The sequence below is a fragment of the Pinus tabuliformis genome, chromosome 8 (assembly GCF_031772625.1).
Source record: "Pinus tabuliformis cultivar Carrire ecotype Pingquan chromosome 8, CPIR1, whole genome shotgun sequence".
In the NCBI taxonomy this organism is placed as follows: domain Eukaryota; kingdom Viridiplantae; phylum Streptophyta; class Pinopsida; order Pinales; family Pinaceae; genus Pinus; species Pinus tabuliformis.
Window position 1 is genome coordinate 508632457 of NC_142294.1, and position 27614 is coordinate 508660070.

The window sequence follows — 27614 nt, forward strand, 5'->3', positions numbered from 1 at the left end:
CTGATTACAAAGGAGTGACAATTGTGTTTTCCATTTCATGGGTCATGCACTAGACTAGGATTAACAATCGTAAGTCTAGATGAAGGCCATGAATGGAAATGTAGACACAACATTCTTTCCTTCATTTGGAAAGAAAGAATGGGAGTATTGGGTAATCATCTAGCATCTAGTACTCTTTGAGGATGTGTAGGGCATCGAAGACAAGAGTAGGCAAGAGAACCGATATTCTTTGGGGGCTGGGAACCCAAGATAAGAATAGTCCTAGAAGGTCATACTCGGAGAACACCCGGTGGGTATGTACCTCGAGAGACAATGATGAAGGTGTCTATAAATCTTTGGTCTCGCCAGCATTGTAGCTCATGGTCTTGTAAATAGATGGAGTTGTTAGTCAAGGCCTTGCACTATGACAATGCTGATGAATATGATGCTATAACAAATGAATTGCTAATCCAGTTTCTCTTATGTGAATTCTTCAAGATTGATAATAGCCAAACACCTTGTAATGTTGTATGAATACCTCCCTAGTTAAGAGGGATTGTTGAAGGAAGTGTAACTAGGTTCGGTCTTTATAAATGTACTTTTGATATTTGTACTTATTCAGGAAAAGAAATATTATTTTATAATATATGTCAATGAGTTTCTTGCTCATTGAAGTAGGTCTAGCACATGTCAAAGTGCTATAGGTGAGTCAAATAGTCAAGATAAAATATTGAAGGCCTTAAGGGCATGTTACACTATGTATAAATATATATATTAAAGTCAAAGGGAAACCTCCAAGCAAAGTCAAGTCTAATCCTATGTAATGACACCTTCAAGAAAGCTCCTTCAAGCATGCTACACCACCATGAAAAATGTGTGAAGTCTGCTCAGCAAATCAGCCACCAAACTGCCCTCCAAATCAGCCCACAAACAGCCCTCAAAGTCGGCCTACTAGCAGCCAGTCAAGTCAACCTACAAGTCGGCATAAGTGGAGGGACAGTCCTCTATTTATAGAGGCTGTCCACTCCAAACATAACGTACAACTTGGCTCTGAAATCCACAAGGAAAGAGAAGACAAGAAGATAAAAGGAAGCTGAGATAAAAGGTCTGTTAAGCCAGCGAAGAAAGAAGGAAGGACAGCGAAGGTGCAGGACTGTTTTCTAGGGCAGAAAACAGTCACACATGCAAAGGAAGAGAGGGTCTTTCTGCTGTTACAGCAGCCCTCTACCACAGTCCTATAAATTTCATCATTTGGGCCAAGTTCATACATCTAGAGTGCCTCTCACTCAAGCGAAGGAAGAGGAACGAAGGAAATAGGGCTATCCTAAAGCCCATTACAGTCACACATTGGAGGAAATAGGAGGCTGCCTCTGCTGTCATAACAGCCCTCCCTTGACAGTCATGAAAAGGTTCTTTGGTTGGAGAGTGAAAGGATCATCATAAGGGAAAGACACCTTCTCTAGAACAAGTACAACAAGGTCACTAATAAGTTGAAAGAAGAACGAAGTGCCGGAGGAAAAAGGACGAAGTTCCGGGAAACAAAGTGCCGGAAGAAGTGCCTGAGTATATGGTGCAGAAATGAGTGAAGACTTGACTTGTGCTTGGAGGATCTCTTTATCAGAGATCTAGGGTTTGGCATTGATCAATAGAAGCTTCAATAAGAGAAATTCACTAAAGGGTTTTCCTCTCAAGAGTAGAGAGGTTTGGCCTTGGCAAAGAGCCAACATCTTGTGTTCTTGTTTTTTTATGTTTTGGTAGCAGTTTGATGAAGTACACACATATGCACTAATAAGAAGAAAAAGAACAATAAGCTAACAAGAAAGGTAAAAAGACTCCACAAATTGTTATCAAGTAACAAAGAATCACACTACACTACTTTGCCCTAGATTCTTCAACCGACATCTCTTCGACAATAAGAGCTCAGGAGGTTGACCAAGTCAGGGAGTAGCGGAAATGGAGCTCGGGTCAAGAAGAAGGAGGAGGAGGATGCAGCTCTCACATCATCGGGACAGCAAGGGCAACAGAAGAAAAAGAAGAAGGGCATAACCAAGGTCAGATGCTTCAAGTGTGGGGAAGTGGGACATTATGCCACTCAGTGGCCGCAAAAGAAGGGCAAGGGGGAGGCTTCTGAATCAAAGGCTGCTCCAGCAAAAGCTGACAAGGAAGGCAAGGATGACGATTGCGCCATGAGTGCTCATGCACCTTTGGAGAAGAGGTGGAGCGATATGGAGTTGTAGTCGAGAGGACTACATGAAGCAGGTAGGATCCTTGAGGTGCCCAAACTCTTGGATCACATACGGCTACGGGAGCCCTTAACGACAATAGCAAAATGACGGGTGTCGATTGGAGCAAGGTGTGATGGAGCGATAGTGGCAGAGCTAGAGTGCCAAAGTCAGAGGCAACGCAGTGGATGATGTGGCAATGTGAGAGGCACAGAGTAGAGTGCAGCAGCGCAGTAGTAGTAGAGAGGGAGCACAGATTAGCAGCAGAGGTAGCTTCAACATCACGAGGCATCCAAACTGACCAGCATGTCAGTTTTGGGTGAAGTTTCAGTTACTTACTTCTCATAAATTGAGTTGCAGTGCAGCAGTTAGCAGTGGCAGTGCTATGGGCATCATGAGGCAACATTTTGAGAGGGAGTTGTAGTACAGATGTAGCAATGACAGTGGCAAAGTCATGAGCAGTAGTACAGGAAACAACAATGCAATGGATGAAGGACAGCAGGCCAAGCATCAACAACACAGAGGATCGATGCAATAGGTCATTGTAATGATTCTATGGGGAAGTACTGATAGAGCACATTCCTCGCTAAGAGGGAGTGTTGATTTTGGGTAGCATCGGATGTGCTTTAGCTCCGAAATTTTGTGGAGGGGCTAGAATACATGAGATCTCCAGAACCTAGAAATCGTTTGGAGAAATTCTACTCGAATGATGAGTTATTAAAATAATTACTATTTTTAATGAGTTCTTAAGCCTGAACTTAGGAAAATAAAAATATTATGGGTATTAATAAGAATATGGGTGAGAAACTTCTAAGAGACGAGGATCAAGTCTATTTTAATCTTAGACATTGGTTAGGGACTTAATCTCGACCGTTGATTCATCAACAGGAAAAGTATAAGAGGAGGCTTGAGGGTCAGTTGGAGATACACTTGAGAGATCAAAGAATTCGATTTTTCTGGGGCAAGATTAGCTGATAAAATCGAGCTAGTGATCTGAGTTGTAGTGAGGGGCAGTTTGGCAGAGGGACTTCAGTCCAAGGTCGAGAATACATAACAGAGAGGCAAAGCAGCACCAGGAGAGACATCACAGCTCCAGAGAGGGTGACGCAGAAGCTATAGGGGCTAACGTGGTCCCTTAGAGGTAGCGTTAGGGTTTTTCTTTTGGGGCAGAGAGAGCAGCAGTTCAACATATTTACTTCTGAGCAAGGGAGGCTCACTGAGAGGGTGACACAGCTCCTAGAGGAGGTGATGCAGTTCCAGCGCAGAGCTTGGAGCAGCGATCGCTACCCAGCACTGGGGACAACATTGTCACCTGTGGGGTTTGATCATCTAGTTGGATTCGCCAAAATATTTGTCTCCGGATAGAGGTACTTATGCCAGGTTTATTCTCTGTTGGGTGAGCCGGAATTAGCACCCTAGTTGTATTCAAAAATCTGCTTAATAATACAAACCCTCTATATGTTGCACTAGTTTTCCGGTTTCCCACATTAGGTTTTTTCCGGGGACGATTATCCAAAAATAACGATGTCCCTTGTGTGATTGTCTCATGTTATTTCAGTTCATGATCTTTATGTATGTGTAGTCTACAATAGTGTTTTCGTAGTTGTTTAAATAATTAAATAACTTGTTAAATGTAAAGAACACGTAGAAGATGATAAGCCAGTGATTGCAATAGGATTTCTAATGTGTAGATTCAGAAATTCTCACAAGAAATTGGGCTCCAACCCTCCAAGGGGAAAACCTGGAAAATCTCTTCTCCTTTTTACAGAATCTGCTTCAAATGAGATAACAAAGATCCAAAGCCTAGACCAAGTCCTCCTCCAAGTACCAAGTCAGCCCTTCAAAAATTCCTTCCAGATAGATTAGATCAACATAGCTCAGTCCTGCATCAACCAACTTCAAGCTACAACTTTGACCACAGCTTCGGCCCTGTAGTTGATGTAGAAACCCTAATCCAGCTTCTTCAAGAAATCCTTCTATGAGCAAGACAGATCCTCCCAAGGTCAACAACGTCAAGATAAAATATTCACTCTTCCAGCAACTTGATACTGCAATTTGGATCTGCAGTTTTGGCCTTCCTTGAAGCTACAAAAACCCTAATTCTTCGCACGTCTGAGAGAGATAGAGCCCAAAAACATATTTTATTCCTTCTTCTTTTCGTCTTGCTTCCCAGCTACAAATCAAACTTATTTTCTTGAGATCGAACTTGTGAGTGAGTGAGTGCCAAATGAGGTCGAATCTACTTCTTTATATAGCCTTTCCAAGGGGTCAAATTCCCTTCTTTAGGCCGACTTGTACTTTGGAGGTTTCCAAGAATTTCTAAACTCAAAATAAATTATTTTTCAAGATATATTTTACCTAGAAGGGTCTTATAAACATGATGTTGAGTCTTTTGACTTGTGACAATAAATCCTATGACCTAACAAACCCTAGAAGCATGAAGAACATGCTTTTACCTAGAAGACCATCAATAATGAGCATGAAACCCATGCTTTAAAATAATAACTTTTTATTTTCTTCTTTTGTTTTTTACATAAGATACATATTGAAATGAGTATAATAACAATTATGAAGACCAAAACTAGTTACATTTCCAACAAGGGAATCATCAGAGAAAGAGGGATTAGCAAAGATTAGGGAGCAAGAGTCTGAAGGAATTTTCCTCAGTATTTTCCAGTGTCCGAGAGATAGGAAGAGGAGGTCGAATTCATCTGCAGAGGAGGCCAGTACCACTAGTGCGATTATCCATATTTTCTAGTGCATGTTGCTGGAGACACCACGTTTCAATTGCTAGAGGTTGAATCTATTTTCTAGAGGCAAAGGGAGGCAGGACGACTTGCCAGAGGGTGATTCTAGGGTTGTATGAATTTCCAGGAGGTAGTCATACGCATTTCTAGCCAAGCAGTGCGAATAGCCAGGAAATGTGAGTTGCCAAGAGAGGGGGCCAAATCCAGCAAGGAAGGAATGTACCTAAGCTCCCTCTTGGCTTAGCAATTTTGTTTCTGAGTTTCTACTAAGTAAGAAACTTGTTTCCAAGCTCCCTCTTAATTAGAGACCTATAACAGCTCCTCAGGTGGAGATGATGGGACAAGCAGCTGCTTGAAGAACTCCTCATGATGTCATGAACTTCTTTTCTTTATTCAGGAGTCTTCATGTTTTGGGAATTCTTCGTAGGGCACAGACCATCCATCACTTTCATCCATGAGTCAGTCATGTCATTATTCCTTTCATCGAAAAGTGATCCGTCGATTCCTATCTGGTCTTCCTTCATGCCATGTTGCCTTCTTCATGGCATGTTTCCTTAAGGAACTTTCACCCTACTACATGGACATCATGGGTGGAAGATATCCATAGATCTTCCCTTCGCAACCCTGCACAAGCCCAACCAGATATCATTCAAAAATAAGGAATGAACATTAAATCAAAATTACCTTTGTGATGGTCTTTCATCATGACATTTTCTTGTTTGCATTAGCATCCTGCACACACATTGACCCATCTCCCAAAGATATATACTGTCAAGGGTCTCTTTCTTCTTCAGACTTCATCAGAGTCCTCATATCTTTCATGGAGATATCCTAGTCAAATCTCTTAGGCCTCGAATGTTGATTACCTTCTTCATGGTTGCACATTCCACAATCTCTTTCCTTCTTTCTTCACACATTTCCTTCAAGGGAACTTTTAATCAGAGTTCCTCCAATTACTGCCAACCACCTCATATTTCATATGAGGACATATTATGTTGATTTCATCTAGACAATATGTGACCCATGCCTTCCTGCATCCTTTTAATGGAGGAGATCCTTTCCTTTTGATCATGCTCTTGAGATAGAGCATTTATCTATGTTACCTGCAACCATATGACATGACTCTTCAATATCGAATATAAGCATACATACCTCATTTTTCTTTTAGGTCATCTCAAACTTCCTTCATCAGCTTCCTTGATTGAAAGAACTTCAATCCCTTGATCTGCTTTACCTCTTTTGTCATCATACTCTTATCCCATGAATTCCACAAGTTGGAATTCCTGATGAAACCCTTGCTTCTTTTGATTGGTGAACCTTCCTACGAAGATTCCAATAGAGGATCTTGAGTATTTTCATCCAACAGATGTTTCCTTTTGATAGATGTATGATGAGCCTTGTACTAGATGACCTTTTCTTTCTTTTCCCATATGTACCAACTATGTTACTAATGAGGTTTTCAAGAGCTATATCCTTCCATGGGTGACTGCCATGGACTTTAATTTCAACCATCTTTCATGCTTCTCTATGATGATGTCACGAGCTCTTGCTCCTAATGCTTCTTATGATGCCATGATGCATTCTATCATGATTCTTAATAGTTATTATTTACAACGGGAAAACTTGAAAAACAAAACTTGAAAAGAGCTAGGAGAGAAAGACTATCTCAATCATAATAGAGATTTTTTACTTTCTCTTTCTTGGACTTCTTCTTTTTAGCTTCCTCCACTTCCTCGATGATATGGGCTTCTTCTCTTCCTCTTTTGTTATTTTCCTTCTTGATCTTAGGAAAATCTCTTTTGTAATGCCCATATTCTTGAAATCCTTAGCATTGAATCTTAGCCATGTTCCTTTTCTTTTTCTGAGAACCAGACTTTCCAAATTTTCCCTTTCTTCTTGTCATTGTAGCATAAACTTGATTTTGTTCACCTAATCCTACATTAGATTTTTCCTTTAGCCTAGATTCTTCAATCTTGCAAAGTGACCATAGATCCTAGAATGGAGTAGCTTCTTTCTTCCCATAAATACTTGAAGTAAAGTTACCCCACTCCTTCGATAGTGCATTTAGTACAATTGTAGTCATTTCTCTATCAAACATGACTTCTCCCAGATCTTGAAGTTGATCCCTAATTTTAGATATCCTCATAAAGTATGAGGCTATTCCTTCTTCTTTCGACATCTTTAGCTTGTAAAGTTCTTGCCTTAATGAGATGACTTCTCCAGCAGTGCTTATGAAATTCAACTCTACCAGTTTGCAATAGATTTCTTTTGAAGTTTCGAGTTTTGATACATATGGAATGAGGGGATCCTTGATGGATTCTATGAGAATCCTTTGAGCCCTAACTTCCCCTTTCATATACTTTGCAAATGCTTGAGCATCTTCCTTTGTTGGTTTAGTGATAGATCCTTTGACATGTTCCATGACCTCATTTTCAATGAGATTTAGATTTGTCCTTTTCTTCCATGCAAGATAGTTTGAAGCACCAACTAATTTGTTGCTTTCTTTGCAAAGAGACATTTTGACAGATTCAAATGTGTACATAAATATACTTACTTGATAGGATGCTCCTTCTCCTTGTTGCTTCCTTGATGTTGATGATGATATAAAGAATAGAAAGCTTCTCCTTAATGAAGATAGTTTTCTTCAAGAAAGATCCTTGATCATGTTGAGAATTCAATAGGGCAGTGAATATGTTAATTCTCTTTAACTTGATAATTGTTTTTGTTACCTTATTCCTTATTAGATTTGTATTATTATAGTGTGAGATACATCAAACAGCTACCAAAACAATAAGAATAGTGAGATAGTATATAGGCTGCAAACCAGGGCCAAAGCCCAAAACCCCTCCTCTTAAGGGGAAAACTCTTAAATCTCCTCTTCTTATAGATCCTTCAATTGATGAATACCATGACCTAGTGACTCAGACAAACACCCACCAAGATCAAGATCAACTTGGCCTCCTACTGCAAGATCTTCGACCTCCTACTTCAGATCCGAAATTTTGTCTCCTGACAACTATTGTTGCTCCTCAAGAAGACTTTGATCTTTTCGTATGGCCTTATTTACCCTTCATTTGTCTTTCCTTGAGATTTAGGGCTAGTGAGATACCCTAAGTGGCCTTCTCTTGACTTCCTTTCTCTCCTTCCTTCAAGAATGAACCAAAAATAACCCTAGCACAGAAACCCTAACTTCGACTTGCACGTGGGAGAGAGAGAACTAGCCCAAGCACTGTTGATTTTTGGTAGCATCGAATGTTCTCTAAGTCTCAAATTTTGCAAGGAGGCTTAGACACATGCATTCTCCAATACCCAAAAATCGTTTTGGGAAATTCCACTCGGAGACAGTTTTATTAAAACAATTAATTTTTTTAATGGGACCCTAAGTCTAAACTTAGGAAATTAAAATAATTAATGGGTATTAATCTAAACTGTGGGTGAAAAGGCCGAGATCAAGTTAATAGGATCCTAGCCAATGATTAGGATCTAATATGGGCCGTTGATTGATCAATGAGAGGATTATAAGAGGAGGCTTGATGGGCACTTGGAGAACACACCAGAGGCAGATAATCAATTGCCCGAGTAAGATTGATTTTCTCACTGGTCGAAGTTCGGCAAGAGAAAATCGAATCAGAGGGAGAGTTGCAGGTGGAAAAGAGAGTGGGGCCAATCAGCATCAGTCGGGAGTGCAAGGGAAGAAGACGCAGATCAAAGGGAGGACAATGCAGAAGCTGTGACGCAGGGAGAGAGCGCAAGGGATTTTTGACGTTGGGCCTGCGTGGGGTAGTTTTGACGCTGGGACAGCGTGGGAAAGTTAACGTTGGGACACAGAGGGAGACGCAGAGGGAAAAGGAGCACTTCTCCTAGATCAGAAACGTGTCAGGAAGCTTCCGTAAATTTTTATCACAAAGAATCCTATTCTATTATCCTGGTTGTAACTTGTACATGAGCTTTTTGTTGAAGAATAATAAAGAAATCATCATCTGCTGCACCGGTTTTCCCACATTGGGTTTTTCCGGGGACGATTGCCCAAAAATAATTGTCATTGTGATTGTATTTGTGCCAGTATTTTTTCTTTGCATTTAATTTCCACAGTATTTTAATTGTGAGGTTGCAGTAGAATTTATTTCAATATTTGTCGTAAGAACATTGTGAATAACTTATTTATGAGTTAATAAGTAGAAGAAATAATATTAATCACTACAGTTGGATTTCTATTTAGAAATTTTCACATGGTATCAAAGTTGAGGTAAAGCAAGAAGAAAAGAGCCGGAAGACCCAGCGTTGAAGGAAGAAAGGAATTTGAAATTCCTGCAGGGGTAGTAATTCGAATCCCCAGGGGGTTTGCGCATTTCAAGCCAGGAGGACTAAATTTTCGTGGTAAAACTCTCTCTCAGTGAGTCGATAGAGAGGTAAGATTTCCTGATCAAAATCTGTCAGCAACAGAAGGAATAGCGCAGCAGAAGATTCAACAAAGAGGGGTTTCTCAGGTGGGACGCAGTTTTTCTTGCAGCAGTTGCTGGGGCAGGGTAGCGTCAGAAATTAGTTAAAAATAGCACAAAGATGGATACTCAAAGTGTCTCAGAATTGTCTACCAGATTAGAAGAAGAATTTGCATGCCTAGCAAATTCAGCGTCAGCAGATGTTTGGTACATTGATAGCGGGGCTTTAGCTCATATGACTGGAGTACAAGAACATTTCTCGAGCTATCAAGAAGAACAAATGGACTTCTAGATTACTATGGGAAACAGAACGAAATGTACTCCAGTAGGGAGAGGCACCATAGCATTTCAGACGGAAGCAGGGACCAACATCCGAGCCACCAATGTTCTGCATGTGCCAGGATTAGGAATGAATCTGATTTTAGTGTCCCAGTTACATGACAAGGGATACGATGTATACTTCATAGGAAAGAAAGTATACGTCAAGCATCAAGCTGGAAGAAGAAGAGACAAATTGGGACTCGGAGCAACAAATTGTATAGGTTACAACTTGAGTCTCCAATGGCACTGATAAGCGGCAACTATAATGGTGAAAAGGAACGAGATGAATTATGGCACAGGTGAATGTGACACTTACACCATGGAGCACTGAGGATGCTCAGAGAGACTGTTACAGGAGTACCAGCCCTTAGTAGTGAGCATGATGACTTATGCCGAGGATGTGTGCTAGGGAAGAACGCTAAAGCATATTTTTCCTGAAGTAATAATAGAGTATAATGTGTATTGGGATTGATACACTCAGATATTTGTGGTCCAATGTCCACAAGAGCTCTTAGTGGTGGCAAATACTTCGTCACTTTTATTGATGATCACTCTAGAAAAAACTGGATCTATTTCTTAAAGACCAAGGATGAGGTCTTTGATTGATTTAGAGAGTTTAAGGCTCTCGTTGAAAATATGACAAGGAAAAAGATAAAGGTATTGCGTTCAGATAATGGTGGAGAATATACGGACAAAGACTTCACAGGTTTTTGTGCAAAGGAGGGCATCAAAAGAGAGTGGACAGCTCCATATAATCCAGAGCAGAATGGAGTAGTAGAGCGGAAAAATAGAACTATTGTTGGGGCAGCCAAAGCTATGTTGTATGATCAGGATCTACCTAAGTTTTTATGGGTAGAAGCTTGCAACACAGCGGTGTATATCCAGAATAGAACTCCTCATAGAGCATTGGGGAAGAAAACACCTGAAGGAGTCTTCACAGGGAAGAAGCCAGAAGTCAGTCATCTCAGGATATTCGGAAGCATGGCATATTGTCACATTCCAGACAAGAAGCGCAGTAAATTGGATCAGACTGCAAAAAAGGGGTATCTCGTAGGATATAGCGAGACCTCAAAGGCATACAGAATCTAACTTCCTAGCAGCAGGAAGATTGTAGTGAGATGGGATGCAAAGTTCACGGAGGATAGAGCTTTTAGGAAATCTTGAGAGATATCAGCAGAAGGTCAGTCAGTAGATGTTCCACTGGTCCAAGAGCAGCAGGGACAGCAAGGAGGACAGGCAGGAGGACAAACACTTGGATCGAGTATAGTGACCAGTACCAGTATTTCCTCATAAGGAAGAAGTCCAAATAGTTCTCAACAGATTAAACAACAAGATCAGGAGGAGTTGATTGAGCCTCCTACCACCAGTGGTAGAACCAGCAGAGAAGTACGGCAGACACTGAGGGACGTAGAGGAGTTTCGTGGAGCTCCTAGAACCGAGAAAAGGAAGCGTAGACAACCTGACAGATACTAGGCATTGGTAGCTCAAGTTGAATAACCCTCTAGCTTTCTGGAAGTCGTTCAACACCAAGTTTGGGTGGATGCCATAGTAGAAGAATACAACTCTATCATGACGAATAATGTTTGGGAAGTAGTACCTAGACCAGAGGATAGATTAGTTGTAGGATCAAGATGGATCTACAAGATCAAGTATGTTGCAGATGGCAGTATAGAGAAGTACAAGGCTAGGTTCGTGGCAAAGGGGTACGTTCAAAAAGAAGGTATAGACTATGAAGAGACCTTCGCCCCAGTTGCCTGTTACACCTCTATCAAATCCGTTATATCCCTAGCAACTCAAATGGGATGGGAGATTCACCAGATGGATGTCAAGACAACATTCTTGAACGGGGTGATAGAAGAGGAGGTGTATATAGAACAGCCCGAAGGCTTCGAAACTCATGAGAAGAGAACTCATGTTTGCAGATTAAAGAAAGCCCTGTATGGGCTCAAGCAGGCACCTAGAGGATGGTATGCTCGGATTGATAGTTACTTGTAGCAGTTGGGATTTGTCAAAAGTGATGTTGATCCCAATCTCTACTATTTGATGGTAGAGAATGAGCCACTTATTCTAGTATTATATGTGGATGACTTGTTTTTAACAGGGTCATCCACACTCATATAGGATTGCAAGAAGAATCTTGAAGCTGAATTCAACACGAAGGATATGGGGTTGATGCATTATTTTCTAAGGTTGGAAGTTTGGCAGAAGAATGGGGAGATCTTCCTTGGGCAAGGAAGATATGCTACAAATATTCTGAAGAGATTCAGAATGCAAGATTGTTGACCCATGGCTACTCCCATGATCACCAACTGGAAGAAAATAGATGCATCAAGAGACAAGGAAGTGGATCCCACCTTGTACAAATAGCTCATTGAATCGCTCATGTATCTGGTCAACACTAGGCCAGACATTTGCTTTGTTGTCAACACTCTTAGTCAGTTCATGGTGGAACCAAAAAGGGTGCATTGGGCGACAGCTAGACACATTCTTAGGTATGTGCATGGAACAGTCGGATATGGGTTGAAATACTCCCGAGGGGAGGATGTCAGATTGAATGGGTTCACAGATGCAGATTGGGCAGGTAGTTCAGTAGACCGAAAAAGTACCTCTAGGTATTGCTTCAGTGTTGGATCAGGGATGATATCTTGGTGCAACAAGAAGCAGAAGTCGGTAGCTCTGAGCTTAGCAGAAGCAGAATATATGGCAGCCAACACAGCTATGTGCGAAGCTATATGGCTTAGAAAACTGCTTGTGAGCTTGTTCAGAAAAAGGATGGAAGTGACCAGGGTTTACTGTGATAATCAGAGTTGTATCAAACTCTCTGAGAATCCAGTATTTCATGATCGGTCGAAACACATTGATATTAGATGTCACTTTATCAGAGACTGTGTTCAGCGTGGGGCAGTACAGCTACAGTATGTCCCCACAAGAGATCAGGTAGCAGACATACTCACAAAGGCTCTAGGAAGAGCTAAGTTCATTCAGTTCAAAGAGCAGATGGGTATGGTAGAGAATCCGTTTCAGTAGCAGAAACAAGTGATTTCTCAGTTACAATGGCAGAGGGAGTTGCAGTACAGATGCAGTGTTGACAAGTGGCAGGGTCAGCAGCAATACAAATGTAGCATTTGCGCAGTAGTTGGTGGGAAGGATGTCAGACATCAACAAGCGCAGAGGGAGATGTTACAGAATAGGGTGATGCTTCAGCGGGTTGCATTACTAGAGCACATCCCTTGCTAAGAGGGAGTGTTGATTTTTGGTAGCATCAATGTGCTCTAAGTCTCAAATTTTGCAGGGAGGCTTAGACACATGCGTTCTCCAATACCCAAAAATCGTTTTGGGAAATTCCACTCGGAGACAGTTTATTAAAATAATTAATTATTTTTCATGGGACCCTAAGTCTAAACTTAGGAAACTAAAATAATTAATGGGTATTAATCTAAACTGTGGATGAAACTTCTAGAAGAAGGCGGAGATCAAGTCAATATGATCCTAGCCATTGATTAGGATCTAATTTGCGTCGTTGATTGATCAACAAGAGGAATAAAAGAGGAGGCTTGATGGGCACTTGGAGAACACACCAGAGACAGATACTCAGTTGCCCGAGTAAGATTGATTTTCTCACTGGTCGAAGTTCGGCAAGAGAAAATCGAATCAGAGGGAGACTTGCAGGTGGAAAAGAGAGCGAGGACAATCAATATCAGTCAGGCGTGCAAGGAAGAAGACGTAGAGCAGAGGGAGGACAGCGCAGAGGCTGTGACGCAGGGAGAGACAGCAGAAGGGCAGTTTGACGTTGGGCCAGCGTGGGGCAGTTTTGACGTTAGGACAACATGGGAAATGTAACGCTGGGACCCAAAGGGAGACACAGAGGGAAAAGGATCACTTCTCCTGGATCATAAACGTGTCAGGAAGCTTCCATAAATTTTTCTCACAAAGAATCCTATTCTATTATGTTGGTTGTAACTTGTACATGAGATTTCGCTGAAGAATAATAACAAACCCTCATCTGTTTCACCGGTTTTCCCACATTGGGTTTTTCCGGGGACAATTGTTCAAAAATAATTGTGTCATTGTGATTCTATTTGTGCCAATATTTTTTCTTTGCATTTACTTTCTGCGGTATTTTAATTGTTAAGGCTGCAATAGAATTTATTTCGATATTTGCCATAAGAACACCGTGAATAACTTATTTCTGAGTTAATAAGTAGAAGAAATAATATTAATCACTGCAGTTGGATTTCCATTTTAAAATTTTCACAAGCACTTCGACTTCCTTCGATTTCTTCTTCGACCCCTTCTTGTCCCCTTCTTCGCATAGAAAGAGATGTGAGTGGGTGTGTCTAATGGAGGACCAGTTCCTCTCTACATATAAGCTTCTTCAAGGGTAGACGTGGCTCTTCATGTAGGCCGACTTGACAGCTTCTAGGCCGACTTGATCTTAGAGGGCATTTCGACACTTTAAAGACAAAAACAATTTTCTCTTTACAAGATACTATGTGCCCATGGGATCTTCAATATATGACAATGACTCTTAAACCTAGGACAAACCCTAGAAGCACTCAATGGGTGTTTGACATATAAAATAAAAGAACTTGAGCATGAAACCCATGCTCCAATAATAATTTATTTTCATTTTATAATTTACAAGAATACATTTCATACTTATGAAGACCGAACCTAGTTACACATTTTTCAACACTCCCTCTTAACTAGGGAGGTATTCATAAGAGGTACATGGTCATTCTCAATCTGAAGAGATCTCATAAAAAGAGTTGGATTGGTAACCCATTTGTCTAACATCATATTGTTGATTTGGGGTAGCATCAGATGTGCTCTAGCCATGAAAATTGGTGGAGAGGCTAAAGCACATGATATCTCCAAGACCCATAAATGGTTTGGACAGATTATACCTGGTTTGGGAGATATTAAAATCAGTTTTGATAATATCGGTATCGGGAAAATATCGGCGAGGGTCCAGAAAATATCTTGTCGGCAATATCGGCGAAAATATCGGCAAAATATCGGCAAATATCGGCAAGCATAAAAAATGCATAATATATTCATTTTTTTCAGATTTTTAAACATATAAAGCAATAACAACATGAAATAAACACATTGGCACATAAATATGAAGAAAACACTGATATATATGATGTCAAATAGAAATGATATATCAAAGGCGATACCAAATCCTGCTGGTCCCTGATAATTGTCCATTCAAGGACTGAAATGTGGAGAACCAATACAAAATAACATCACATATATAAAAGTATCTCATCATCATGAGTTACATGTAGCATAACAAATAAAACTAGCAGCTATCTGTCTACTGCCCTCTCCCCCTTTTACGGGAAAACATGATGGGCTGTTTGCCAGGCCTGCCCTTAGTAGTAGAAGGCCCTGACCCTGCCTCTGCACCTAATGTCAAATAATGAGTGCTAGGCATGGAGCTATGCTCTCCTATATCTATAGCAGATGGTGTTGATGCTGATGCTCCTGCAGTGTCCTCCTCCTCCTGCTCCTCCTCTAAGTGCTGCTGCTCCTCTGACTCCGAGTCCTCCTCTTGCTGCCCCTGCTCTAATGGATCATCTGCCACTGGCTCTAACCATGAAGGTGACTCCTCCAATATGGGCTCCTCAGACTCCACCCTCCATGGAGACAATACATCAATATTGTCTAAGGAAATGGCATCTGGATCCATTGGTGATTCTATTTGCCTCACTCGAAGTCGGATGTTGTAATGCACATACACCAAATCGTTGAGGCGTGCGAACTCCAACCTGTAAGAGTGTTAAAAAAAGTAATGAGTCTTGACTCTTGACTCTTGACACTTGAAGGTCATAAATTAAAAATTAAAAATTACAATAAGTGTAATTGCTCAACTGAAGGCTTGAGTTCAAAGTTATACCTGTTGCGCTTTTTGGCGTGTATTTTCTCAAATACACTCCAATTGCGCTCACACCCTGAAGAGCTACATGTTTGACTCAAGATTCGTATAGCCAATTTTTGCAAATTTGGTGCCCTTGCACCATAGCTTCGCCACCAAATATCTACAACAAAATAATGAAATAAAAAATTCAAAAACTTAAAAGTTAAAACATAATTAAATTCAAATTTCTAATGAGTGATGACTTGTCACTTACGTGGCATGAAGAGGGCCCTTTCCCTAATGGCATCATCAAAGCCAAATAGGCCAACACAATCCTGATAACACTGTACCTCGCGATTGATTTTTCTACGAAGCTCAGGATCAGGTACCATCCTCTGAATACAGGAATGGAGCCCTTCCATCACCTCGCCATCAAAATCAAAGTTGCATTTGTATGAAAATGCGGGGTTGAGGAAGAGTGGTGATGCATGAATGGGTCGATGAAGCATCCCTGTCCACCGACTATCGATCACATCCCATAACATCATCTGCCTATCAAGGCCAACAGAACCCTTGTTTGCATAATAGGAACGAATGGCCTCCTTGGCCCTATCCATGCCCTCATACAAATAAGGCATTGCAGGCTTCTCTCCATCCACCAATCTAAGAACCTTTACTATAGGTTTGCTAACTGCACATGCTTCTTCTACTCCACGCCAAAATGTCTCAGAGTACACCATTTTTGCAATGGCTTTCCCATCAGGTCTCCTGTTGTATCTACAATTACGCCAATCATCAGACACAAACATTTGCTTCAACTCGAACTGACATCGAAGCAAAGACTGAAGAGTAATAAAGGTTGTGGCAAAACGTGTGATGGCAGGACGCCGCAACTCCTTGTTTCTAGTGAACCTCCTCATAAGGCTAAGAACAAAAGCATGGTTATAAATAAACTTGGGGATGCTCCTAGCCATATCAACTGCTTCCTTGATGAAGGAGAGTTTCCCCATATCCTCAAGCAACAAATCAAGACAATGCGCTGCACATGGAGTCCAGAACAATGTGGGATGCCTCTCCATAAGCATTCTGCCGGCAGGCACATAATTAGCTGCATTGTTTGTTATGACTTGCACCACATTCTGCACACCAATCTCCCGAATGAACCCATCTAACAACTCACATATCGTTGTTGCATCTTTGATATGTTCTGATGCATCCAACGATTTAATAAACATGGTACCTTTAGGACAATGTACCAAGAAATTAAGAAGGGTCCTACCCTTCCTATCTGTCAAACCATCAGACATCACTGTGCATCCGGTGACTTCCCATGTCTTTTTCAACTCCGTCAATCTAGAGTTGATGTCCTGTTTTTCTGCTTGAAGAATTGGCCCCCGCAACTCCTCATATGTGGCACTTTTGTACCCTGGGCCCACAACAGCAATAGCATCACACATTTGCTGCCAAAATGGATTGGTTTTCGTGATGCTGAGAGGTAAGTCGCTCCAAAAAATACACCTCCCCATGACTCTATCTGCTTCTTGCTTCTCCTTTTTTTTAACAAGCGATTTTATGCCAGGTTGTGCTCTAGCTCCTGTTCGTGGAACAAAAAATGATGACCTCGCACTCACACTAGCAGTAGCATGTGATGGTGTGCCAGTTGTGGAGCCCCTCCCACTAGGGCCACTAGGCCCACTACCCTCAACACCAAAATCAGGAGAAGATATCTCGAAAGATCTACCTGCACGTTCAACTTTGTTTCTTTCCGCCTCTTCCTTCTTTCTGTCCTTTTCTTCAATTGCCTCAAGAGCTTTTTGTATAAGCTCCGGACTAGAAACTGTACAAAGCCCAACATCATGTCCACTGAGTCTAGCAAGATGGTATTTCAGTCGTGTAATCCCACCTGTCATCTTGTCCCCACACAATTTGCATGTAAGATATGCACGATTTTTCCTACCATCAGGGCTCCCATACTCCCAAAATGGGTCCAAGGCTTTTGGCATATTTGTATTTTGTAGTGGGCTAACTCAAAAGGAAACCTAGAGCACCAAAAAAAATTTGGAATTAGTAACTTAATAAGTAATACGAAATTTTCAAATTACAAATAACCACATCATTTTACAAAACAGTTTTAACTTTTTTTGCTACATTATTTGCAAATTTGCAATTTTGCAATGGGCATGAAAAAAGAGCAGACTTAAAAGTTAAGAGGGCAGTGAGCTTGTATCATGCAATAATTGCCACTTTAACCGAAGATGCCAACTTCCAAGCAATGAAAGAGCCTAAGTTCTAACAATGCAAATGATATGCCAAGGAAATGAGGTGACTGTATATCACTGTTACGTAATTAATAATAATTAATTATTAATTAATAATTATAGTTATAGTATAACCAGGCCTAGTCATAGAAGTGTAATACAAGTTGACTGTTGAATACTCTTGAACAAAAGAGTATGAACATGTTGTAACGTGAGGTATCCAAATGGCAAATGAAACACATAGCAAATTGGCACGGAATGAGAACAATTTCTTTCAGAATTATGCCAAGCATGGGAAAAATATATAACTGTTATAACTTATACCACTGCTGTAGGTGCATAATGCATTATTAGACTTCATAGCACAGAGAAAGTTACATCTTTAACCAGCAAGGCAGGGTGCAATCTTTGAAGAAGAAGGCAACACCTTTTGAGCTGATGGAGGGAGGATTTTGATGATTGCATCGATATGGGAGAGAAAAGATGAGGTTTCCAACAGTACTTCTTCAAACTTTGATGCTTATCCATGACAACATGTTTTTAGCAATTGAAAAGGTTCGGATCTTTGAGAATATCATCATCCTTCTCTTCATCTGAGTTTTTGTAAGCGTTATCATTGGCTTCTAAGGTCCATCAGGTAGACATTCTTGAAGTATGTTGAAAATAGAAGAAGTCAGGAACTTAGATAATTGTGGGCATTCTATTAAAGTGTATAGGCCTGACATTTTTGTTCTTCGAGGGTAGTCAAATATTTGACGGTTCAATATCCCCATAGGCCAACATTATACCTATTGAGAGGTTTTAGAGGCGTACAAGTTAGCTAAACGTTGTCCGTAGTTTGCAAATGGTTTATACACTTTTTCATTCCATTCATAAACTTGACATCACATTACTGATGGTTTATGTAGTTTGCAAATGGTTTATAACTTTATAATTTAGAGTCTAGACCTGCTGTAGGTGACCACTTTTGTATTTGTAATATTGTATTACGGTTTACCTTAACAGTGATATCAATATGAAGTTATTTTCTATAAATATGTGTGGTATTGCTCAATGCAAACCTTTGCAATTTGAAATGCAAAACAAAAACCAAGCAAAATGATTGTAGGGAACCGGAAGAATGAGAATCGAGATTGTCTTACTGTTCTTGGCACTTGCAGCTTAGAGAAATCTTTGTTGTTGGTGGCAAATTGGCAATAATGGCTTCAAACCCTCCTTGGCAGCAACCACATTCCTTCTTCAGCGCTCAGAAAAACAAAATGACTTGAAAAAAACCAAAAATCGAATTATATAGGCCGCGCGGAATGATTTCAGGGTCACCGGCGATATTTTCGATCGTCGCCGGATATTTTCCGAGATATCGCCGAAATATCATAAATCTCGTGAGATTTTCAAAACTCTAAAATATCGCGATATTTGGTTGGCGATATTTCGGCTCGCCGAAAATATCGCGATATTTCCGAATATCGTCGATATCTCGGCGATATTATCAACACTGATTAAAATAATTAATATTTTTAATGGAGTTCCTAAGTCTAAACTTAGGAAAAATAAAATATTAATGGGTATTAATATAAAACTGGGTTAGAAGGTTCCAAAAGTCATGGGTCAAGCCAAATCTAATCTTAGCCATTGATTAGAGTTTTAATCTCAGTCGTTGATGAACCAATGAGAAAAGTATAAGAAGAGGCTTGAGGGTCAGTTGGAGGATACACCAGAGTGATCAATTATTCGTTTTGCTAGAGGGGGGTTGCTAAGCAAAGTTGAATCAGTGATCAGCAGCGAGGGGAAATGAGTACGAGGCAGAGAGGCAGGGACAATACTGGGAGACTAGCACAGAAGCAGAGAGAGTGAGAGCAGCAGTCAGTCCAGGCTACACAGAGCCCAGCAAAGCCAGCGCAAAGCCCAGAGAGACTGCGTCATCCACGCAGAGGGCAGAGGGAGTGACACAGAGGCTGCGCAGTGCCTCAGAGGGCTGACGCAGAGGGTCCTAGGGCTGACGCAAGTCAGCAAGAGGCTGATGCAGAGGCCAGAAGGGCCAGCGCTGAGCTTCAGTTGTGTCGGAGAGGGTTTCGTGGGACAGGTTTTCTGAATACCTATTTCCGGATATAGAGGTATTGCTGCCATGTATTTTTCTCTGTCGGGTGAGCCGGTTAGGCACCTAGTTGTACTCAGATAAACTACATAATAATATAACCCTCTGAATAGCTGCACCGGTTTTCCCGCATTGGGTTTTTCCAGGAACATCGGTCCAAAAATAACAGTGTCACTTGTGTGCTTGTTTTCTTTCAGTTGATGATCTTTAGATGTTGTGATTGTATTGTGTTTATTTCGGTATTTAATGTATTAAATAACTTGTTCGATTTTAAACAAGTAGAAGAAACAAACCAGCAGAATACAGATTAATTTTCTAATGGATAGACTTAGAAAATTCACACAGTAGGGCCTTGACTAACAACTCTATCTCTCCACAAGATCAGAGCATAATGTTGGTGAGACCAATGATTTATAGACACCATCATCATTGTCTCTCAAGGTACATATTCCACCCAGGTATTCACCGTGTATGACCTTCCATTGCACTATTCTTATCTTGGGTAGTTAATCCTCAAAGAATATCAGTCTGCGACCACTCTTGTCTTGAATGCCCTACCTCATTCTCAAAGAGTATCGAATGCTATATGGTTACCCAATCCTCCATTCTTTCTTCCCAAGTGAAGACAAGAATGTAGTGCCTATCCCTCCCTCTCAATTAGGGAGAATATATCAACCAAACCAAGCTTGTCTCTCAAGTACACAAGCTTCTTGTTTGGAAGTGATTTTGTCAATATGTCAGCTACTTGCTCATCAGTGGAGATATATTGTAACTACAGCACACCATTTTGCACTAGATCTCGAATATAGTGACACTTGTTTATATGTTTTGTCTTTCCATGAAACACTAGATCTTCAAACAAACGTATACAACCAGTGTTATCACAAACTATCACTGTAGGGTTCATTGGTCCTTCAAACAGGTCGGATAGGAGCTTCCTCAACCATATTGTTTCCCTGCTTACTTCACAGGCTACAACATATTCAGCCTTAGCACTACTCAAAGCAACTGTGTCTTGCTTTTTGCTCATCCATGAGACCATGGAGGATCCCAATCTAAAACATCCTCCTGTAGTGCTCCTTCCATCTTGCTCACTGCCTTCCCAGTCAGAATCTATATATCCAATCAGTTTGAAATCATTCCTCCTATCATACTTCAGACAGTAGTGGATGTTTCCTCGTAGATATCTCATAATATGTTTCACTGCTACCCAATGATCATGCTTCGGCTCCACTTGGAATTGACTGAGAACATTTACTGCAAAGCATATGTCTGGACGATTATTCACCAAGTACATCAATGAGCCAATAAGTTGTCTATACTTGGAAGGATCCACAAGGCTAGATTCGGAACTCCTTAGTCTCTTCAAGTTTGTGATCATTGGAGTGGTCATAGGTTTGCAATCCATCATGTCAAACCTCTTCAGCATCTTGATCATGTACTTTCCTTGACCTAAATAAATTTCATCAAGTCCTTGCCAAACTTCTAGTCCCAAATAGTAATGCATTAGCCCCAGATCCTTCATGTCAAATTCTGCTGCTAGTTGCTTCTTACATTCTTCAATTCGACCTTCTACACTTGTCAAGAGAAGATCATCTACATACAAAAGAACGATTACAGGTTCTCCATCTACAACCTTAATATAGAGGTTCGGATCAGTGGATTTTTTTGCGAAGTCTATTCTTTGTAGGTATGCATCCATTCTAGCATACCATGCCCTTGGTGCTTGCTTGAGGTCATATAATGCTTTCTTCAATCCGCAAACATATGCCTTCCTATCTTAAACTTTGTATCCCAAGGGTTGTTCTATATAGACTTCTTCATCTATTGTGCCATTCAAAAACGCAGTCTTGACATCCATTTGGTGGATGTTCCATCCCATCGATGCTACCAGAGAGACTAATGATCAAATCATTGTATATCTTGTTGTTGGAGCAAATGTCTCTTCATAGTCAATGCCTTCAAGTTGAGAGAAACCACTAACCACATATCTTGCTTTATATTTATCTATACTTCCATCTGTTGCATGTTTGATCTTATAGATCCATTTGGAAGTAACCACAGATTTGTCTTCAGGCCTAGGTACAATTTCCCAGACTCCATTCTTCATTATAGATTGATACTCTTCATTTATGGAATCTTTCCATTCATGATTATTTACAGCCTCTTCAAAAGTGGATGGTTCTGCGTCTATCAGTTTTGTCATGTATGCAACATACCCAGAATATCTTTTGGGTTTCTTGCTTTCTCTAAATGATCCTTTCACTTCCTCATGACCTTCAGCATCAAGTAGAGTAGATTTTAACCAATTAGGTCTTTTTCTTGTTTCAAGGATGACCACAGGTTGAACAAGCTCACTAGGACCTTCTTCTTCATGGTGTGATTCTTCTTCTCCCTTGCCCACTTCCTCCTCAAATACCGGAAGTTCTTCATCATTAGAGTCTATGGAAAGTTCTTTTGATTTCTTGAAAGCCACAATTTCATCAAATATGACATCACGACTGACTTCTATATGATGTGCATATTTCATGTAGATCCTACAAGATTTCGATGAGTTGTACCCAACAAATGTTCCCTTCATGCCTGAAGGATCCATCTTCTTTCTTTTGTCCTTTGGTATGTGGATATATATAGGACACCCAAAGATCCAGAGATGATCTACAGATGGATTCTTTCCAGTGAACACTTCTTCCGGAGTTTTGTTGTCTAAATATCTGTGGGGACTTCAGTTCTGAATGTAGACAGTTGTCTTCGTGGCTTCTCCCCACAAGAACTTAGGTAGATCCTGATCATGTAACATTGCTTTTACACTTTCTTCAATGGATCTATTCTTCCGTTCTGCGACTCCATTTTGCTCGGGATTATATGGGACTATCAACTCCCTCTTAATCCCAGACTCCTTACAGAATGCTATAATTTCTTTGGATGTATATTCTCCTCCATTATCAGATCTTAATATCTTGATTCTTCTTTCTGTAAGGTTCTCCACTTCAGCTTTGAATTCTTGAAATTTTGTAAATACTTCGTCCTTGGTTTTCATTAAGTAAACCCAGGTTTTTCTTGAATGATCATCGATGAATGTAACATAATATAGATGACCTCCAAGAGATTTAGGAGTCATAGGGCCACATACATCAGAGTGAATGAGATCCAAGATTTCTTTTGACCATGAAGCACTGCTTCCAAATGGTCTCTTGGTATTCTTACCCAATGCACATCCCTTACAAACTCCTTCATGATCTTCCTTTAGATCAGGAATTCCATCTACTATGGAGCTTAGAGTTGCAAGGATTTTGAAATGCAGATGACCTAATCTTCTACGCCAAAGTTCACCCTTATCTTCTAGACTTGAAATGGAAAGTAAGTTCTTGTGCAAACCTGGAACAAATAGAATGTTGTTGAGGTGAATGTTGCTTCCATCTTCCAGCTTTATGGAGGTTGATCCAATACCTTTCATGGGATAGCTCTTGTTATCTCCAAGTTCTACTGAATAAGTGGATTATCCTTTTGAGAAGGTCTTCATTCGATTGGAATGGCCAGTCATGTGCCTTGATACACCACTATCAATTACCCAAATGCCTTCATCTTGGAATGTGCTAGAGAGAACCGAGAAGAGACCTTCATCTTTTTCTTTGATTGATACCTTCTTTGAAGAAGATAAGAAACTCCATTCTTCCTTGATACCTTTCTTAAGATGGCTTGCGATCTTCTTGATGAACTTCTTCACTGTAGTGGAGATCTTCATGATGCCCTTTGATAACCTTAGCTCTGATTCCATGTTGAGAATTCAATAGGGCAGTGAATATGTTAATTCTCTTTAAATTGATAACTGTTTGTGTTACCTTATTGCTTATTAGCTTTGTTCCTTATTATTATAGTGTGAGATACATCAAACAACTACCAAAACAATAAGAACAGTGACACAATACATAGGTTGCAAGCTAGGACCAAAACCCCTCCTCTTGAGGGGAAAACCCTTAAATCTCCCCTTTTTATAGATCCTTCAAATGACGAATACCATGACCTAGTGACTCAGACAAACACCCTCCAAGATCAAGATCAACTCGACCTCCTACTGCAATATCTTCGACCTCCTACTTCAGATCCGAAATTCTCTCCTGGCAATTGTTGCTCCTCCTCAAGAAGCCTTCAATCTTCTTCGTATGGCCTCCTTTACCCTTTGCTTGTCTTTCGTTGGGCCTTAGGGCTAGTGAGATACCCTAAGTGACCTTTGCTTGACTTCTTTTCTCTCCTTCCTTGAAGATCGAACAAAAGATAACCCCAACGTAGAAACCCTAATTTCGACTTGCACGTGGGAGAGAGAGAACTAGCCCAAGCACTTCGACTTCCTTCGATTTCTTCTTCGTCCTTCTTCTTCTACCCCTTCTTGTCCTCTTATTCACATAAAAAGAGATGTGAATGAGTGTGTCTAATGGAGGACAAGTTCCTCTCTATATATAGGCTTCTTCAAGGGTAGACGTGGCTCTTCATGTAGGCCAACTTGACAACTTCTAGGCCGACTTGATCTTGGAGGGCATTTCGACACTTTAAAGACAAAAACAATTTTTTCTTTACAAGATACAATGTGCCCATGGGGTCTTCAATATATGACAATGACTCTTAAACCTAGGAAAAACCCTAGAAGCACTCAATGGGTGCTTGACCTATAAAATAAAATAACTTGAGCATGAAACCCATGCTCCAATAATAATTTCTTTTCATTTTATAATTTACAAGAATACATTTCATACTTATGAAGACCGAACCTAATTACACATTTTTCAACAGATCCCACAGAGAGGGAGATTTCTTTAGATCCTTTGATGGTGATGTCTTTGATGATGATGATCAATGATGACTTCTTGATGATGTCTTCAATGGTAAGAACCTTGCTTCAATGAGAGGGAGATCACCAACATTCTTGGTCTTGCTTCTCTAGAAAGGAACTTGATGTATAAATCCTTCAACTTGAGTAGGGTCTTTGAGGTCTCTTGAGATGACTTGAGGATTCCAAGACTTCTTTCTAGTGTAGACTTCTTCTTGATAGATCTTGACTTCTAAATTCACTTTGATGCCTTCCTTGAGATTTGAGCCTTGAGTGTTCCTTGATAAGATGCCCTTCCTTGACTTTGTCACCTTAACTCTGATACCATGTTGAGAAATCTAGGGCATAATAATTACGTGATTTCTCTATGATAGATAACTGCTTGTGAATGATTATTACTTCTCAGATTAGGGTCTTCTTTTACTTATGTCATTATAGTGATCTTCTTCATCAAACAATTACCACTGCATAAACCATAAAGAGACAAGAGACACAAAATGTAGGCTATCAGCCAGGGCCAAAACCTCTCCCAATTGAGAGGAAAACCCAAACAAATTCTTCTTCTTATAGAGACTTCAATTGACGAATACCAAGACCAAGACCCTTGACCTATTTGCCACTCCAAGACCAAGACACAAAGCCTCCTTGATGAGATTCTTCTTGCTTGAGTCAACAATAGTCAAACCTCTGCTTCTTCCTCCTTCTCAGCTACCCTTCAGAATTCGACTTCCTTTTCTCTGCTTCAGACCTGCACCCTATTTCGGCCTCCTTGGAAACCCTAGTTGCAACACATGTGAGAGATATATGGTGATTCAACCCCTTAATCTCCTTCACTTGGACTGAATGGCTTTCTTCTCCAACTCGGCTTGATGAATTGACTTAAATACTTCTTGATTCGGCTTCTAGCATAGCAAGGAAGACTTTGGCCCTTTTCTGCAGCAGTGACACTCCTTTTCTTCACACGTGTGAGTGGAGATCAACCCTAAAACAGTCCCAAACAACCTCACTCTTCCTTCCTTCCTTTCGTTGGCTATAAGACTCCTTTCTAAGTGTTTTTCGCACTCCTAATTGCAGACTTGCTTGACCGAAAATCTTTGCCTCAAATGAAAGCTGAGCTGCCCTATTTATAGTGGTTTTCTCATCAAATAAGCCAACTTGAGTGAGGGTGAGCCGACATGTCCTTTGGTGAAGATCATTTATTCCATCTTGTAGCCGACTTGAAGGAGATGCTTTTGCTTGGTCTTGGAGGGCCTTCTTATTCTTTTAATGACATACAAAATGTAACATGCCCAAGAAGGGTCCTTCATACATGACATTGACTCAATTTGACTTTTATGACTTGATGACCAAACCTAAAAGTTCACAATGGGAACCTTAACTAAAATAAAATTCCTTGATCATGAAACCCATGATTCAAGTACTTCAAAAATAATTTTATTTTCTTCTTTACATCAATTACATAAAATCACAATTACACATGTCATTATGATGATCGAACCTAGTTACACTTTTCAACATAAACAGATTTACCAAGGAATAGTGAACCTTCATCCAGGTGATTACTGGATGGGATAAGCTACCAGATTGGGAACACCTGTGGAGTGACTTCACTCAGGAGTAGTTGAGGCTCGGTCTCGTTGATGGTACTACCAACAGCAATGGCAAGGGATCGAAGGTAGAGAAGGAGGAAAACGTTGCTCTTGAAGGGAAGGGTAAAGTGAAGAAGGGTCACAGCTAGGTACAAGACTCTAAAGGAGATAAGAAGAAGGACATGTCGAAGTTCAAGTGCTTTGGATGTGGCTGTTGAGAAATCGGGAGGTTTCCAATAATTATTAGATTTATCTTTGGTTGATAATTATTTGTGAATTTTGTTGGCATCTTTTAAATTAATTATGTTTTTCTTCATCAAATAATTATCAAATGCAAAACATGAAGATCACATAAACAAAAGAACACAAAATATAGGCTCTCGGCCAGGGACAAACCCCCTTCCTAGGAGAAAACCTAGTCAAAATATCTTCTTCTAAATCAGATCAAAGTGAGACATGCAAGACCCATGACCGCAGAAAAACCACCTCTAGATGCCAAGTCCAATCTTCCAATTTTGTCCCTCCACTTCACTACATCTGCGAAATTTCACACCAAAAACATCTTTAAGTGTATCTCCAAATGAGCTCATATCATCTTCTATTTATATTGTCCAAGGGGTACGAACAGACATGTCCATTGGGGCACGACCGACTTGTCATGTAGGCCAACTTGGCATCTAGAGGGGTTTTGACCCAAAATTACATAATAAAAAATTCTTTTGCATTTTTCTTTTCAAGAGGTCCAAATAGGACTTTGACTCTTTTGACTCAACAAAATCTAGAAGCATGAAGAACATGCTTATCTAATAAATAATAATTCTTTGAGCATGAAAGCCATGCTTGAAAATATTTTTTCTTTTTCTCTTTCTTTTTCTTCTTTTTGTTTTTTACATAAAATACATAAAGTTGCAATTGTGAAGACTGTAACTAGTTAAATCTTTCAACACTCCCTCTTAACTAGGCTTCCCTTATCTTAGCTACCATTATACTATGGCATGTGGCTTGGAGATTTCCCCCGATGCCCCACTTCATTTCACCATTATTTCACATACCACCTACCATTTGATGGGTGTACCATGAACATGCCCCCCCCCCTTTAGAGGCTGAAACTACCTAATAGGGTCCTTGGTTAACCTCTTTCTTGAACTTGCAGACACTTGTACGTTCTGAAGCCCATTATGGAAGGGCATGCCACTATGAAGTGTCCACTTGGTTCCATGATTTGTAAGCTCATTTACTCAATTGCACTAATGATTGGTTGTAATGGAAGGTG

The 27614-nt window shown here is 40.3% G+C and overlaps 2 protein-coding genes across 5 annotated transcripts in view; both read right to left on the bottom strand.

Annotated features, from left to right (window-relative positions):
• Positions 1-27614, bottom strand: part of LOC149236313 (nucleoside hydrolase 3-like) — a 335414-nt gene that overhangs the window by 275337 nt on the left and 32463 nt on the right. The gene's annotated exons all lie outside the window — the stretch shown is intronic.
• Positions 15032-15996, bottom strand: LOC149236314 (uncharacterized). The gene is made up of 3 exons (XM_089368837.1): positions 15849-15996; positions 15614-15755; positions 15032-15485 (listed from the first exon to the last, which is right to left on the bottom strand). The coding sequence occupies exons 1-3, from the start codon at positions 15994-15996 to the stop codon at positions 15032-15034; spliced, it is 744 nt and encodes a 247-aa protein (XP_089224963.1).